General features: G+C 44.6%; 1 protein-coding gene across 6 annotated transcripts in view; it reads right to left on the reverse strand.

Annotated features, from left to right (window-relative positions):
• NPHP3 (nephrocystin 3) overlaps positions 1-16,424 on the reverse strand; it is a 232,133-nt gene that overhangs the window by 91,212 nt on the left and 124,497 nt on the right. For all 6 annotated transcript variants that reach the window (XM_029589318.1, XM_029589315.1, XM_029589314.1 and 3 more), the window contains one exon: positions 5,607-5,750. In XM_029589318.1, the coding sequence (XP_029445178.1) occupies positions 5,607-5,750 (144 nt within the window). The remainder of the gene's footprint in view (positions 1-5,606; positions 5,751-16,424) is intronic.

Below are 16,424 nucleotides of genomic sequence, written 5' to 3' on the forward strand. Positions count from 1 at the left end.
ACTCAGCAAAACCCAGGTAACATTTTTTATTAATTGAGATCATGCACCAGAGCTCCCTTCCAATAAGTTTCTTTAAGTCACTATAGCAGCCAGGGACAACATAGGCCATTCACTTTCTTTGCCCAGAGATGTTTCTAGTGTACCATCAGCGACCTCATAAGCAATCCATGGTATCTGGCAGCTCTTTTGAAATGAAAGCAGCTCTTTCTAAGAAGAAACCTTTAACACCCACAATGGGGCTGTGCAATTCCAAAGCCAAACTGTAGCTGATGTGAACTAGAGACTGCACTTTTGAGTCACTTGTACCCTCATGGGACAACAAGCTCTGCTGCAACTTTGAGTATCCCATGGAGTCTGATCCAAGAGCAGCCTATACTCCCCAACATGAGACATTAGAGAAGGAAAGAAGGAAAAAATATCTGTAAGGAACCAAGCAAGGTCTCCAGTTCCAACATTCTCAGTAGCCCTGCAGCTGAAAGACTGTTCAGTTTCTCTTCAGTTGTCGTCAACGACTCAGCAAGACTCAGACAGGGAGAAAAATGGCTGAGAATTCAGTGAAAGCCTGAAAAACTGCATGGGCTTGGGGTGGAAGGAAAGGAAAACTGGTAAATAAAATGGAGGTTCTTGTTTAATAAACTTAAGAGTTACCAGTCATACCTGTCAACTAGCTTCCAAAGTCTTCTCACCATGCTGATTGCTTCCAGTACAAAAAAAATATTATTAACCTACTACAGTACTGATTCTTGGAAGAAATTATAAACTACAACTAAATTAAGCTTTACTACTTCTGCAATACAGACACTGAATTAATGTGGCTCTGAAGGTTTGCCTGGAGGTTTTACAACTGGATGCCTATGGATTGTAATGTCAGTGGATTATTAACACAAATAAAATATATGTCCATTAAATTTTTGAAAAGTTGCTTATATCTTTAAATCATAGGCAAACAGAGCCTGTGCCATCCACGTACAAAACAAGCTTCAGAATTAGTCATTTTACCACACCTTTCTGCTGCATTTCATTTGTCAGTCATCCTCAAGACATGATTCATGCTCACACAAGAAAATGTTACTGTGTGAGGTGTTTTATGCAATAGATACCCAAAAATATACTTACCAAGACTGATTTTGGTTTAGCATGGAGGGTGCAGCAACCTTAATTTACCTTTTACTCTGACATTTTTTGTCCAATATAAATTCTCTTATTTAATTTATTTAAAAAAATCTTCTATTCCGCAACTTCCAAATATCTGTTCAGTGCGGATTACAAAATACACTCATAAAATCACAACAAACACAAAATTTTAAAAGCACTAAATTTAAGCACAGAAATAAAGATATATAACGCATCCAAAAGCCTGTTCAAAAACATAGTCTTGAGACCTTTTCTAAACCCTTTTTTATCCTGCTGCTCACAAAGCCCTACTGGCAACTTATTCCACTCTATAACAGCTAGGAAAGAGAAAACCCGTGCCCTCGTCTGAACCCATTTATACTTGTTGGCAGAGGGGATAGCCAACAAGTGGGCACCTTCTGATCTTAGAGTATACTAATCAATGAGACTTCTTAATACACATGGGATGAGAAAGTTTCAGAAGTCTGAACATACTCAACAACCTGAATCTTACCCTCCACTTAACCGATAGCAAGTGGAGATCTCGCAACACTGGAGTGACATGTTCTCTTTTCGAGTGATCAGTCAGGACTTGAGCGGCAACATTCTGGACCAATTGTAGCACATGAGTTAGTCTCTCAGGTAATCCCACATACAATACACCACAATAATCCAAATGATTTAGAACCAAAGCTTATATCACTGATCGAAATAAGTCATGAGGTAACATAAACCTCAATGGTCTAGCCATTTTGAGTTTGTAGAAGACCACTTTTGAACGATAACGAATTTGATGCTTTATACTCAACTGAGAGTCCAAAATGACTCCCAGACTTTTCACTTCTGTTTGAATGGGAATAGATAACCCATCAATCAATAATACTTTTGCTGGAACCCTACTTTCAAATCCCTTTCCCATCCAGAGAATCTGTGTTTTTTAATGTTTAAAAGCAAACGGTGATTTGTAAACCAGCCCTTTACCTCTTTAATGATCACTTGCAACTGAAACTCTGAAAGCTCTCTATTATAGCCGCAAGGTAAGAAAAACTGAACATCATCCGCAAACATGAAAAACTTCACATTTAAAGATTGCAATAAGGGGGAGCGGTAAGAGAGGAGGAGAGAGAGCCGCCCTCAGTAGCCCCGAGCACTGCACCTGAACTGCCCCTCAATTGTCAGCACCGGAGGAACAGCTGAGACCTGGAGAGGAGGCGGGGTTGCGGTGACATCATCAGCCAGTGCCAGTCCTTTTAAACGACGGTCTGTCGGCGCACCAACGCCGACGGCGCACCTAAGCCGCGAGCACCAAAGGGGTGAGCGGCTTGGTCCGGCTTAGTCCGGAAAGGCCGGACAAGCCGGCACTGACGTTTGAAAGACTGTATTGTGTGGAATTAGTGCCAATTCCATCGGTAAATTTCCTCCAATTCCATGGGGAGGAAAAGGAAAGTGAAAAGCTTTCCAATTTCACCAATAGCTACTAAGGGCCCAATGGACGATCACGTGTTTAAACGGATCGAATCATCACCAAGTGAGGACAAGACTGGGGAGCTTTTTTCAGCTTCCCTTAGTCCTGGTGAAGGACCATCACATCCTCCACAGCTGATGGCATCAATTCCAGATGGATTTTTGCGAGTGGGAGCTGAACTCAATGCTTCAGGAAGCACAGAGATAAGTAACCAAATAACAATTATGGAGAAAGGTTATGTTGAAGGGGTGGGGAAAAGGCCTGAACAATGGCCTGATAACCCCCCAGACAATATAACCATGAAAGATTTATGGAAATTGATGTCCAATGTTAATAATAATGTTATACAACTGAATGATTCATTGTCAGCTGTAGTAGATACAACTAAAGTAAAGGTAGAAGAACAAATGAAGGAAGTTGCTACTCTGAAAGAGGAGGTGGGAAAAATAACATCGAAGATTAAGCTACTTGAAAATATTGATTCTGCTCATATAAGAGATAGTCTCTCAGTACATAGAGAGTTAGAAAACATAGAGAATTTAATGCGTTATAAAAACCTGCGAGTGATTAATTTCCCGCAGACTAGACTTTTGTCACCTATTGAAATGTTTAAAAAATATTTAAAGGAGATTATGCAATATGAGGAGAAGGAGATACCAGCAGTTTCAAAAATCTTTTATTTTTCTAAGAAATTGAGAGAAAAAGAAGAGGGAAACTCTATATCTTCAAGTGTGGGAGTCTCGACCTTTTTGGAAGAGTCCATAGATATCATTCAAAAGAGAGCCACTTTATTTGTTTCTTTTCAGTTAGAAGCTGATAAAGAAAAGGTGTTTAGGGATTTCCTTAAACACAAAGAACTAAATTTTTGTGGTCAGAGGATCTTGATTTTTCCTGATGTCTCACGAGCCACTCAGGCAAAAAGGAGACATTTCCTTACCTTGAAGATTAAATTGATTGCTTTAGGAGCAACTTTCTTTTTAAAATATCCGTGTTTATGTTTAGTAACCTTTCAAGGTAACAAGTACAGTTTTTCAGATCCATCACAGTTGGAGACATTTTTGTTGGATAAAAGTGTAACAGGAGGTAGTTCTGATGTTCAATAATAATCCTATAATCTCTCTCTCCTCCAAAAATAATGTTAAAATTTATTTGATAATTATGGAAAAGCTTCCCCATATTATAGGTTGGGTAAAAGAGATGTTAGTTTATGGTATTTCTTATTATGTTATGTAGTTACATCTGTATTACCTTCAGATATTTTTGTTTGATAATCTTAAATGAAAATTCAATAAAGAAAATTAAAAAAAAAAAAAAATTGCAATAAGGATGCCAAGGGGGAAAGATATATCTTAAAAAGTACTGAGGAAAGTGTTGTCCCTTGTGGCACACTTCTCTGCACCCTCTGCATCCAATTGGTTAAATAGGAATGAAACCAGTTTACCCCTGAACCTCCCACACCATACAGAGGGGGTCATTCTTCAAATCGTGATTACGACCACTTCGCGAATGGAAAAAGTAAATTAGAGAAAGGGGAGAAGTTTGGGCAGTTTAGGTGGGGTTTAGGAAAATTTGGGTCCTGTAGGGCTGCGGGCACTATGGGGGTGAGAATGATCAGCACGGTTGCAACCGTGGCAGGTGAAAACGCACTGCTGCAATGCGACTGCCTGCTCACTATCGTCCACCCCTTTTTTTTTTAGCAGCTCATCATTCCGCTATATTTATAATGAAATGATGGGGTTAGACAGATAGCAAATGAATATCTCATGGTGAATTGTATTGAACACTGCAGACAGATCTAACTGAATTAATATGCCTGCACATCCCTGGTCCAATCTAGTCAACAAGGTATCCATCAAACTCAGAAGTAAGTGCTCCATATTATGAGATTTATGAAATCCAAATTGATTAGGGTTTAACAACAACACCCCCCGCTCCCTCTCCCAAAAGCATCCACCCTCCGCACTCCAAAGAAAGCTTGGACCCTAACTTATACAACTTTCAGTTAATTTTAGAATATAGTTTCTATACAGAATCTTGTAAATAATTTTTCAATCTTTTATCCAATCGCCCTTCTTAAGGCCTATGGACCCTTTCGCATCCTCTACTTTCCCCACCTTGTTCCTTCACCTCGCTGTTACATGTAACTTTATTTTCCATTTTCTAAATTATGTTTATTAATCCCGTTATCTGTAAACCGATGTGATATGCAAATGAATGTCGGTATATAAAAGCTTTTAAATAAAATAAATAAATAAATAAATAAAATAATTGCCGCTTACTTACAAAGGACTCAAACTGTCTAAAACTATCTTTTCTAATATTTTTGCTACTGGTGGCAAGTTTGAAACTGGGCGACAGTTTGACAAGTCTGTGGAAGGTAGCTTACTGACCTTTTTAACAGGTCTCATTGTAGCTTGCTTCCAAACAATAGGGACTTTGCCAGCACTCAGTGATATGTTAATCATTGTCTTTATAACTTCAAAAGAAAAATCATTCAAGTTCTTTACAAGGACTAGGGTCAAGTACTGAAAAAGTTGATTTTAGACTGGATACCTTGGTACTCACTTCCTTTAGTGTAGTCAAATTAAACTCAGTCCAAACATCGTTTGAAGAGGGATTAACCTCCAGCCTAAACTATCTGACACAGGTACTAACTGCTGCCTGAGCATCTCAATTTTTTTTTAATGAAAATAGTCAGCAAGCAATTCACATGATGGCATCTCCTTATCCAAGATCAATAGGCCTGCTGTTAATTTTTTACTATAGAAAACAGCTGTAGTGGTTTGTTAATTGCCTTCTCTAGATGCAATACATAGTAAATCCCTCTTTGCTTTCATACAACAATCTCAGTAGTCATTTAAAGCCTTTTTATAGGCTAGCAAAGAATTCTTATCTTTTACTTTCCTCCAACATTGCTCAAATTTACATATATATACAGTATATGGAGCAAAAGGCAAGCATTAAAAACAAACATACATAATGCAAGATTCCATCAGCAACTTTTCACACACCAAATGTTGGCTGGTACCTGGATTTGGTCTATAGAGTCGATAATGATGAGGATGTTGCCCTGGTGACGAGTAGAAAGTTTTTCCAACCAGTGAGGAAATTCTTCCAAAAACTTGGCAGGATCCAAAGATAAAGCTGGTACTGACCACGAATGCTGCATTAGCTATAAGACAGTAACATAAAGTACTGAACTCCCAATTTATCACAACTGTGCAAGATTGGAAGAAAAAATTCTAACAATTAACAGTATTCCAAAAATCCTTTCAACACCATAAAATACCCATTCTTGATTGACAGGAGAATGACAGGAGATAGTGTGTAATGGTAAATGGAACCTACTCTAAAGAGAGAATAGTGTTACATGGAGTGCCACAAGAATTGTTTTTGGGACCAACTCTGTTCAATATCTTTCAGGCCGATTCAGTACGGTGCGCTCAGTCCGAGCGCACCATAAGCCCCCATTTGGATGCGCGTTTTTGACGCACTATTATTACCCCTTATTCTCTCAGAAATTAACGCCTGCCCAAAGGGAAACTGTACAGAAAAGCAGAAAAAACTGCTTTTCTGTACACCCTCCGACTTAATATCATAGCGATATTAAGTCGGAGGCCCCAAAAATTAAAAAAAAAAAAAAAAATCTTAAAAAAAAAAAAAAAAATCTGCCTGCGGCCTGCAGGTTGGAAAATGGACGCTCAATTTTGCCAGCATCCATTTTCCAAACCCGTGGCTGTCAGCGGGTTCGAGAACAGACGCCGGTAAAATTGAGCATCAGCTGTCAAACCCGCTGACAGCCGCCGCTTCTGCCAATAAGGAGGTTCTAGGGACGCACTAGTGTCCCTAGTGCCTCCTTATTAGCGCATACAGAATCATGCGCCCAGGAGAATGGCCTGGGCGTGCGTTGGGAGAGCGGGCGCTCACCTTGGAGCACCGGCTCTCCCGCACATTTTACTGAATCGGCCCGTTTGTAAGTGACATTACGGAAGGATTAGAAGGTAAAGTTTGTCTATTTGTGAATGATACTAGGATATGCAACAGAGTGGATACACCTGAAGAAGAAGAGAGAATGAAAAGTGGTTTAAGAGAGCTTGAAAAGTAGTCGAAGATTTGGCAGCTGGGATTCAATGCCAAGAAGTGCAGAGTCATGGATCTGGGTGTGGTAATCCAAAAGAGCTGTATGTGATGGGGGTGAAAGACTGGTGTGCACAGACTGGGAGAGGGACCTTGGGGTGATAGTGTCTGGCGATCTGAAGACAGCAAAGCAATGTGACAAGGCGATAGCTAAAACCAGAAGAATGCTGGGCTGCATAGAGAGAAGAATAACCAGTAAGAAAAAGGAGGTTATAATCCCCTTGGTGAGGCCTCACCTGGAGTACTGTTCTCAGTTCTGAAGACCGTATCTAAAAAACGATAGAGACAGGACTGAAGTGGTTCAGAGAAGGGTGAACAAAATGGAACAGGGTCTGTATTAGAAGACTTATGAGAAGAGGCTAAAAGATCTAAATATGTACATCCTGGAAGAGAGGAGGTGCAGGGGATTTATGATACAGACCTTCAGATCCCTGAAAAGTTTTAATGATGCACAAACTTCAAACCTTTTCCATTGAAAAGGAAACAGTAAACCAGGGATCATGAAATGAACTTCCAAGCAGAATGATTCAGAACCAATATCAGGAAATATTTCTTCACGGAGATGGTGGTGCATGCCTGGAATGACCTTCCGGAAGAGGTGGTGAAAATGGAAACAGTAAACATATTCAAAAGGGCATGGGATAAACACTGTGGATCCCTAAAGACTAGAGGTTGGAAATGAAGAAAAGGGCATATGGGGGTAACCTGCATGGAGAGGCAGAGGGCATGGGATTACCATTCTTAACCAATTAGCCTTTTTTAACACAACTATAACATCACTCTCTGCTTCAACGATGGGGGTTTGGGTGGCAGGAAGGGGACTTGGATTCAGATGACAGCCAATGCTGGGCCCTGACTTTTATGGTCCAGGGTACTGATTCAGACATTAGGAAAAATCGCAGAACTACTTTTATGGCCAAGTCCAAAAGCAAAGCACTTTGTAATTGTATGATTTATCAAGAAGGCTGCTCAATCTGTAAAAATATTGCAAGTAGTAATTTTGTTATGGGTTTGACAGTTGCTTTGGTTTCGATTGTAAATATTACTACCCTTAATATAAGACTTTGGGGTAACCATCACGGAACAGCAGTACTATCCTTCACATAAGGCTTGGGAGTAACTGGAATGGGGCAGCAGTTACTGCCCTTAACAGATACATCTGAGCAGCAGAAACTTGCTGGGCAGACTGTATGGACCATTTGGTCATTTGCTGCCTTCATTATGTAAACTTATTATGTTACTAAGTACCAAATACTAGAGAAGACCTATAGATTTTGACCTTGGGGTATTACTTCAACCCTATCGACCCCAAACCTTCTCCTAAGCTTATCAAAGAGACTCACAGACCCAGCAGAGAGTTAGCTAGCAGCTGGGTCTAGAACCAGCACCCAGAAGTGAGCATCAAAGCTCCACCATTGTATAGAACAGATAATTGGGCAAAAGTACTTTGGGAAGAACTCATTTTTCTTTGAATATTTAAATGTATTTATGTAGGAAAGGAACTAATTGTGCTGCTCCAATGATTCAGTGGCAGTGAGGGACAGTGCTATGTGGGAGATCAGAGTCTGATTGCAGAGTCCAGTTTCTACTCTCTAGGGATGCTGTGGAGACACTCATGATACTCAGGATGCACATGTGTCAGATTCTAGAAGAAGCTGTGAAGTCTGGCTTTAATCATAGTCCCATCTTTTTTTATACTTCGTGCTCCCTTGTATGTGTGTACCATATCTGTTTTCAAAATATACAAAATTGAAACTTTCCTGTTTTCTTAGACTACGGTGCACCTAGCGTTTCACTTTTCTAGGTGTCTTAAATTTTGTTTAAGCATTCCTTTCCTATTCAAAAAACAAAACAAAACAAAAAAAAAAGACTCAGATATTAGTCCAGCAGCAGGATTGGGGCTAGCCAGTCTTTAGCGTCAAGTGCCACATGTAATATCTTCCTGTTACAGAGAGAGTCCTGTGTACATAGTCAGTGCAAAAAGCTCTTTGATCTCAAGTGATGAGTACGTCTCTGGTGGCTTGAGTGGCAGACCTGAAAGAGCCAAGGCAGACAGAATGGTACAGCCTTCCTTGAGGAAAACAATAGAGTGATCCCAACTCCACATTGGAAGTGCCTGTGCTGCTTTGGAGAAGCAAGGTCGCCAGGAATGGCAGGAAATGATTCTGTAACCGGTCAGCGGTTTTTAACCAGTGTGTCACCAAACACCAGCTGTTGTGGTTCTGCCCCCGAGCCACGGGCAGTCCCCCCACTTACCTTCAGCTCAAACGTGGCCAGCCAAGCCGCCGACGCAGTTTCCTCACAGCAGGCCGTTCCACTGTGTCTCGGCTCCCCTGAGGCCCTAGTGCCGCCGTTGGGAGCTTTCCTCCGCGGTTTAAACGCCGTTGCCGCTCCTGCTCCATCTTCACAGCTGGAGCCACTGCCAGGGTCCTCTGACGGCGGGGAAGCCGTCCTTGAAGCTGCCTGTGTCCATCTTCCATGTGGCAGGGAGCTGCCTCTCGTCGGGCCTTCCACGCGGCCTGCACGCTTCTGTCCTCGGTTCTGCTACTGCTTCTTTCTGCTTCTCCTTAGGCGCGAGCGCGTGCCTCAGCTTGACTTTTAAAGGGCCAGCGGAGGGAAAAGCCCTGCGGCTCTCATCGATGATGTCCTATACCTGTTCCTACTTCAGCCCTATAAAAGGGCCCTGCTGCCATTCCTCAGTGCCTTCGGATCGGGTTTGCACAGCTTCTGTGTTCTTCCTTCCGATCCAGGTCTTCCGTGGTCTCCTGTGCCTTGATGGATCTTCGTTCCATGTTCTTCGTGTTCCTGAACTTAGTCTCCTTGATGTCCCTGGTCTCGTCTCTTGTCGGAGCTCCCTCATCACTGTCTTCTGTTCCATATGTTCCAGATGTTCTGTGTTCAGATGTCCTGATGTCCCAAGTCCTGAGGTGCCATGTTCCATGTTCCTGATGTCCAATATTCCTGTCTTGATTTCGACAGTCTCATCTTCAGCTCTTCGTCCAGTTCCCAGGTCCCTCGTCTGTCCACCTCTCTTGGCGTGCCATGTCATGGTCCGTGACCAGCCCATGGGATGGCTGTGTAGGGCGCCTCATGATACAAGGCCTTCTTCTCGTCTGCAGTGCAAGCCTCCAGGAGACTTCTGTTTTTAAAGCCTTGTTCCTGAGTATCTTGTTCTCGGTCCACGGAGTCTCTTTGTGTCTGCTTCCGTCCATGCCTAAGACTCTGCCAGAACCTGCTCCGCTCCAGCGTGGTCTGTGACCAGCCACAGGCGGCTGTGTAGGGCACGCCCCGGTGCAGGCCTCTACTGAATCTTCGCCATGTTCCAGTCTCAAGTTCCACGTCTTTGCCTGGAGTCTGCTTCGCATTCAGCGTGGTCTGCGACCAGCCATGGGCGGCTATGTAGGGTGTGCTGCAATGCAGTTCTCACCCAGTACTTTTGCCTGACTTCTGAATCCTTTTCTGAAACTTCTGAGCAACTTGAATCCTTGTCCGAGTCTCCTGAGTATCCTGAATCCTTGTCCGAGTCGTCCGAGTCTCCTGAATCCTTGTCTGAGTCCTCCAAGTCTTCTAAGTATCCTGAGTCTTTGTTTGAGTATCCAAGTCTTCGTCCGAGTCTCCTGAGTATCAAAGTCTACGTCTGAACCTTCTGAGTATCCAAGTCTTCGTCTGAGTCTTCATGTTCCTGCCCTCAGCCTCCGTCTGGCCTCACACACTTGTCGTTCCCTAGCGACGAGTCTGGAAGGGCTATCGAGTGGCCGGAGGGCTACTCTCGAGATCAGCATTGCGTTGCTGGATTTCATTGGTGCGTGTAGGTCCAGTGGAGGGCTGAGCCTGCCTTGTCCTGTTCTGGAATCCTAACCTTGTCTTCTCTCCAGCCTCACTCCTGCTCCACTCGTGCTCGTACCAACTCACCTCCCTCGGTGTGTCTTGGGGCTCCTCCCTGAGCCGTGCCGCGGCTCAAGGGTTCACATCTTCCTTAGATGGGACTGCGCCTCCAAGCTCCTAACTGGGCCTGAGGGCATGCTCTACAACACCAGCAGGTGTGTCGCGCACTTTCTGGTCTCCTGCTGCTCTTCCCTCCCTCTCCTCATCCCAGCGAGACACACAGAATTCTTCAACGAACACTGTTGCCATTCCTGCCCGTGCTATCAGCACATTTAAGCCCGGAGGGGGAACGGCAGCAGTTTTTGTGGAAGCCAGCAACAACATGGCCTTTTCTTCTTCTTGCCTCTGCGGCATGGAAGAGGACGTGATGTTTACTGGGCATGCTGGAAGAAGAAAGGGTCATGCTGCTGCTACCGAAATCATGTCCCAAGGCTCCCAAAACTCCCCCCAGCCCCGCAGTGGTAAGAATACAACACTCAGTTGTTTGCCTGTGCTGCGATCATCGCGGTGCAGAGCAGTCAGCTGAGAATGTGGCTGCGGGGATTTTCTGTTGCGTGGCTATTTGGGAAATCTGACGATTAGCTGTCCTGGGAACCTGCAGTATAGCAACTTCTTATGTTCTTAAGATCCTAATGTGGAATATCTACCAAGTTACAACTTTGAAGATCTGTGAGAGTGTTTTCCCATTCATGCTCATACTTGTTGTTCTCATTCTGGGGATCACCCTCCGCAACCTGCTCCTTCTTGTGCTGCTCCATGAGCTTGTGCGCCCATTCTAGGTCTTCCAGGTCTTTGTCTTTGTGGTCCTGTCTTACAGCAGGAGCATGCCTGGGGAGGGGGTTTGGAGTAGAGGGTGTTCCCTGGTTAATTTTACCCTTTCTTCCCAAGGGATCTTCCTTTTCTTCTTTTCCATATGGACAATGTTCTTCCTCAAGTCCATTCCCTGCATAAAGGGCCCAGAAGGAGAAAGTAACTATTCCCTTACTACTGGGTTGTACCAGCTCCTCCGAACCCTCCCTTTTTTTTTTTCAAGTTTAGGATCACCCTTGCTTTGCCGACTTTCCTTGTCCATGTGGATTTTAGCCTCTAGTGCTGGCTGTATCATCATGTTGACATCCATCGCTTCACTTCGATCATACTGACAGTCTCTGGCCAGGTGGCCTCTCCTTCCACAATTAAAGCAAACAGGAGAGGCTGTGCCCTGTGTGCTGACTCCCCACCCCAACTGTCCACTTCTGAAGATTGCTGCTGGCATCCTCCACTCTCAATTTTTCAAGTATAGCTCCATAACTTTGGAATGAACTACCAGTTGCAGTTAGGAAAGAGTTCAACTACAAAAACCTTGAAAGCAAAGGAAGACTTTCTTGTTCCCAAGCTCATGATGAAGAGGGGGGGAGGTGTTTATTATGTTTGCAATAATTGATTAAGAAATTTCTGAAATGCAAGAGTTGTAATATTGGTAGTAAAGGATTGAATAGAGTGTCTGTAACAATGATAATGATGATGATATTTATTAGAGATGTGAATTGGGTGCCGGAATCGGTTCCAGAATCGTGGACCTGCGGGAAATTCCGTTTCCTGCGGTCCGCACATTTTTTTTTTTTCGGCTGACATATCAAGTATTAGCGATTCAGACACAGCAAATTGTGTAAGACTTGATACCTAGACCAGTGGTGGTGATGGCAGGAAAGAAGAAATCAGTTGATATAAAGCGCTTCTCATTCGCGAATGCTACAGTAGTGAAGAGGCCGGAGAATCTAAAATAAGCCGTGATTGCCCAGATGCGTGCACGGAGAAAGTGGCTAAAACAAATAAAAATACAAATGGTGACATGCCGATGAGGGCAGAGTTCCATTCCTAGTTTGGCGATCTCCATAAAGAAAGCAGACCATGAAATCTGAGCTGGTTGAAATGGTGGCAGAGCTCTGGGAGGAGCTGATGGAGATCTGACACAGAATGGAGGGAGTGGAGAATAAGCTGGATGCACATGCAGAGTAAATTTATCAGTTTCAGAGTGCAATTCAAGAATGGCATAAAGAACAACAAGTGACGCAAGACAAAATAGAAGATCTTGAAAGGAGGTCCAAACACTGCAATCTCTGATTCAGAGGGGTGCTGGAGATCCCAGATTATGCGGACTGTAAACATGTGGTCACAGCTATCAGCAAAGCCATATTATCTGATGCAGATTCGTCAGGGACTGAGACAAAGATAGCAGTGGAACAAGCCCAATGGGCATTAGGTCCTCAAATTGCTGGGAGACCATATGACATAGTGGTTTGCTTTCTTAGTTTTGCTACAAAAGATAAAATATTTTCCCTGGCCAGGAAAACGTTGATCCTGGAATGGCAACATTCCATATCAGTTTTTGCTGATCTTGCTCCGGCTACCTTGCATAGAAGGCAAGAACTACGGAAAGTTACAAAAGTTTTACAGAAAGAAAACATTCACGATCGTTGGCTCTTCCCGTTTGGCATTGCATTGTCCATAAATGGGGTAACCAGCCGAATGAGATTGTGTTCAGAGGTAGAAACAGCTCTGAAGAAAGCAGATCTGGTGGTCCCAGCTAGAGTATAAACACCAATACAGCTGAATTCAACACTCAGAGATGCTCAATTGAAATGGCAGAGAACTGGGAAAGGAGGCAAGCTGCTCTACAGACATTCAGGAGGATATGGATTTTCTGAGGCCCATGCTGTCTGATCTAGGGATTGTTAAAAATCTGGTCACCTTCTTTTGTCTCAATTCATCATTTCTGAATTTCTGTATGTTACAGATCCTGGAATGAGTATAAAACTTTATCTTTAAAATGAAGGATGAAGAATTTTTAGCTTTTAATGTTCTTTTTGTTAAAAGAGCCTATTGGATGGACTGGTTTATGTTTTATTGTTTGCGTTATGTGTGATATATGAAAAAAAGAACTAGAAAGGAGGGGTAACTGAGAGGGTAAGGGACTTCCTCTAGAGAAGGGTGGCGCTGCGAAGGGGGTACTGCAGACTGAATACAGTAAGGAGTGTAGGTCAAGGGGGATGGGGAGGGAGAGGAAAGGACGATAGGGGGAGGGAAGGGGAGAGCAAGAAAGATGGGTTGTTGGGAAGCAAAAGGGAGGTTAAAATAGATGGATAAACACAAAGGAGGTGGTGTGTGGATGGGATTTGGAATTTGACGAATCTCGATGTGATGGGCTACTTTAGGATACTGATTTGGGAAATGGAGACTCTACAAGCAAATTTAGGAAATGAAGTGGGTTGTGATGGCACAATTTGAAGTCGTTTCTTTAAATGTGAAAGAAGAGCAGGCTGCGCCGGAGGTGGACCCTTGGCCCGAGGTGGGGTTGATGCTACCTGCAGGGCAAGCCCTATGGGTCCCCACCATCAGTAGGCGGAGCTGGCTGAGTGACGGAGGTCGACTGGAGCTTCGCCAATACCAGCCCACATTCCCCGCAGGTTGAGCCCTTGGGTGCTGGGGCCGACTGGTCTTAGGTGGGCCTCCATCCAAGGACTACCAGGGTATGAAGTCAGGATCAGCCAGAGGTCAGCAGTGGTAGCTGGAAGAAGAAGACGAGTCCAGACGAGGCAGGGTTCCAGAGACCCGGACGCCAATGGAGTAAAGGACGCAAGACAGGTGGTGCCCAAGTAGTAAAAGGTGGAAGCCTAAAAGACCAAGTCCAGGGTAGAACCAGTAGAGGCGTTGGAGAGCAGGCAGTGGTCGGGACAGGCGGCAGACAAAGACAGGCGGTCAAATGAGCACAGGTCAAAACCAGGAGTCAGTCCGAAAATGGCCAGGTGAAGCAGAGGTCAAGCCGGAAGTCAATTAGAAGCATGGTCAGGCAAAGCAGGGGTGAAGCCATAAGTCAATCAGAAGTGCGGTCAGGCAAAGTAGGGGTCAAGCCAGAAGTCAATGCAAAGGTAGAGGACAAGGACAGGGTAGAAGCAGGAACCAGGAACGTAGACAGGATCAGGAACCAGGAACGTAGACAGGATCAGGAAAGAGCCCACGACAAGTGTGGAGACCTGTTGCCAAGGCAAGGAAGCACTGGCTGGGCCCGGCCTTATATACCGGGACCCAGTGACATCATCATCCGGGGCTGCGGGGTGGATCCCCGCCGCGGGACCTTTAAAACTCAAACAGGCGCGCGCGCCTAAAGGGCGGCATTGCGCTGGACGGCGGCATCTCCCAACGGACCACACAGGGAGGCCCGCCGTGGAGCTGGAGAGTCCACAGAGGAGCCGGGGACAACAGAGGAAGCTCAGGTGCACAGGCAGCTGCCCACAGCTGCGAGGGAGGTCGAACCAGGAGCAGGAGCTGGCAGTTGGGGGTAAGTGGGCCCGGACACAGGCCTGCCACGAGTGGCACATGTAACAGAGCAGAGTTGCTTAAGTGTAATGGGTGTTCTCCTAGGACAGCAGGATGTTAGTCCTCTGACATGGGTGACATCATTGGATGGAGCCTCGCACAGAAAACGTATGTCAAACTTTCTAGAACCGAGCCTGCCCAGTATGCTCTATAAAATGTGTCCACGCAGGGTCTCTCTTCAGTCTCATAACACAGAATTACAATAAAATAAAATGAAATAAAAAAGTAGGAGAAATACAACTCCACAGAGTGGTGGGTAGGTTTTGTGAGGACTAACATCCTGCTGTCCTAGGAGTACACCTGTTACAGGTAAGCAATTCTGCTTTCTCCTAGGACAAGCAGGATGGTAGTCCTCAGACATGGGTTAATCCCTAGCTACAGGCTGCTCCCCAACACAAATAGGGACCAACAGAAATCAACCAGGTGCCAATGGGCACAACAACCACAGTACTGATGGTAACAGAGGGGGAGACAGTCTGAACACAAATAATGGACCTTAAGCCAGTCTGGGCCCTAAGCCCACAAATAATGGGCCCTAAGCCAGTCTGTCCTCCGGAATCAAAGAGATTCCGGAGGACAGACTGGCCAAACCTACTGTCATGTCGGCCATCCCTATCCAGACAATAGTGAGATGTGAATGTGTGGAGACAACTCCAGATCGCAGCCTTGCAGATCTCCTCCACGGGAACTGCTCGCAAGTGAGCCACTGACTTTGCCATGGCTCTGATAGAATAAGCCTTGACATGATCCCCAAATTTCAGTCCTGCCTGGGCAAAACAGAAGGAGATGCAATCTGCTAGCCAATTAGAGAGAATGTATTGGGTAATGGCAACTTCCAATCTATTTCTGTCAAAAGAAATAGAAAGTTGGGTGGGTGCGAATAAGGTCTAAGAAAGAACATTGGCAGGACAATTGACTGGTTAAGATGGAAATCCATCACCACCTTGGGCAGGAACTTAGGGTTCATACGCAAGACCATCCTCTCATGATAAAACTTGGTATAAGGTGGATAAGTCACTAAGGCCTGGAGCTCGCTGACCCTGCGTGCTGAAGTGACCACCACCAAAAATATGACCTTTCAAGTCAGGTACTTTAGGTCATAGGTGTGCAGCAGCTCAAAAGGAGCTTTCATCACCTGAGCTAGCACCACATTGAGGTCCCAAGACACAAGGGGAGGTCTTAGGGGAGGCTTCAACTGAAGTAGGCACCGCATGAAACATACAACTATAGGCTGCACAGAGATGGGCATACCATCTACACCTTGGTGGTATGTGCCAATTGCATTCAGATGAATTCAAATGGAGTTTGTTTTTAGGCCAGCTTCAGAGAGGTGCTGAAGGCAATCAAGCAGTTTTTGTGTGGGGCAGGAGAAGGAATCCAGGGCCTTTGACTCACACCACACGGAAAACCTACTCCACTTCAGTCCGGAGGACTTTCTAGTGGAAGGCTTTCGAGAAGCTACCAGGAC

This window comes from Rhinatrema bivittatum, chromosome 2, assembly GCF_901001135.1.
Source record: "Rhinatrema bivittatum chromosome 2, aRhiBiv1.1, whole genome shotgun sequence".
Classification (NCBI taxonomy): domain Eukaryota; kingdom Metazoa; phylum Chordata; class Amphibia; order Gymnophiona; family Rhinatrematidae; genus Rhinatrema; species Rhinatrema bivittatum.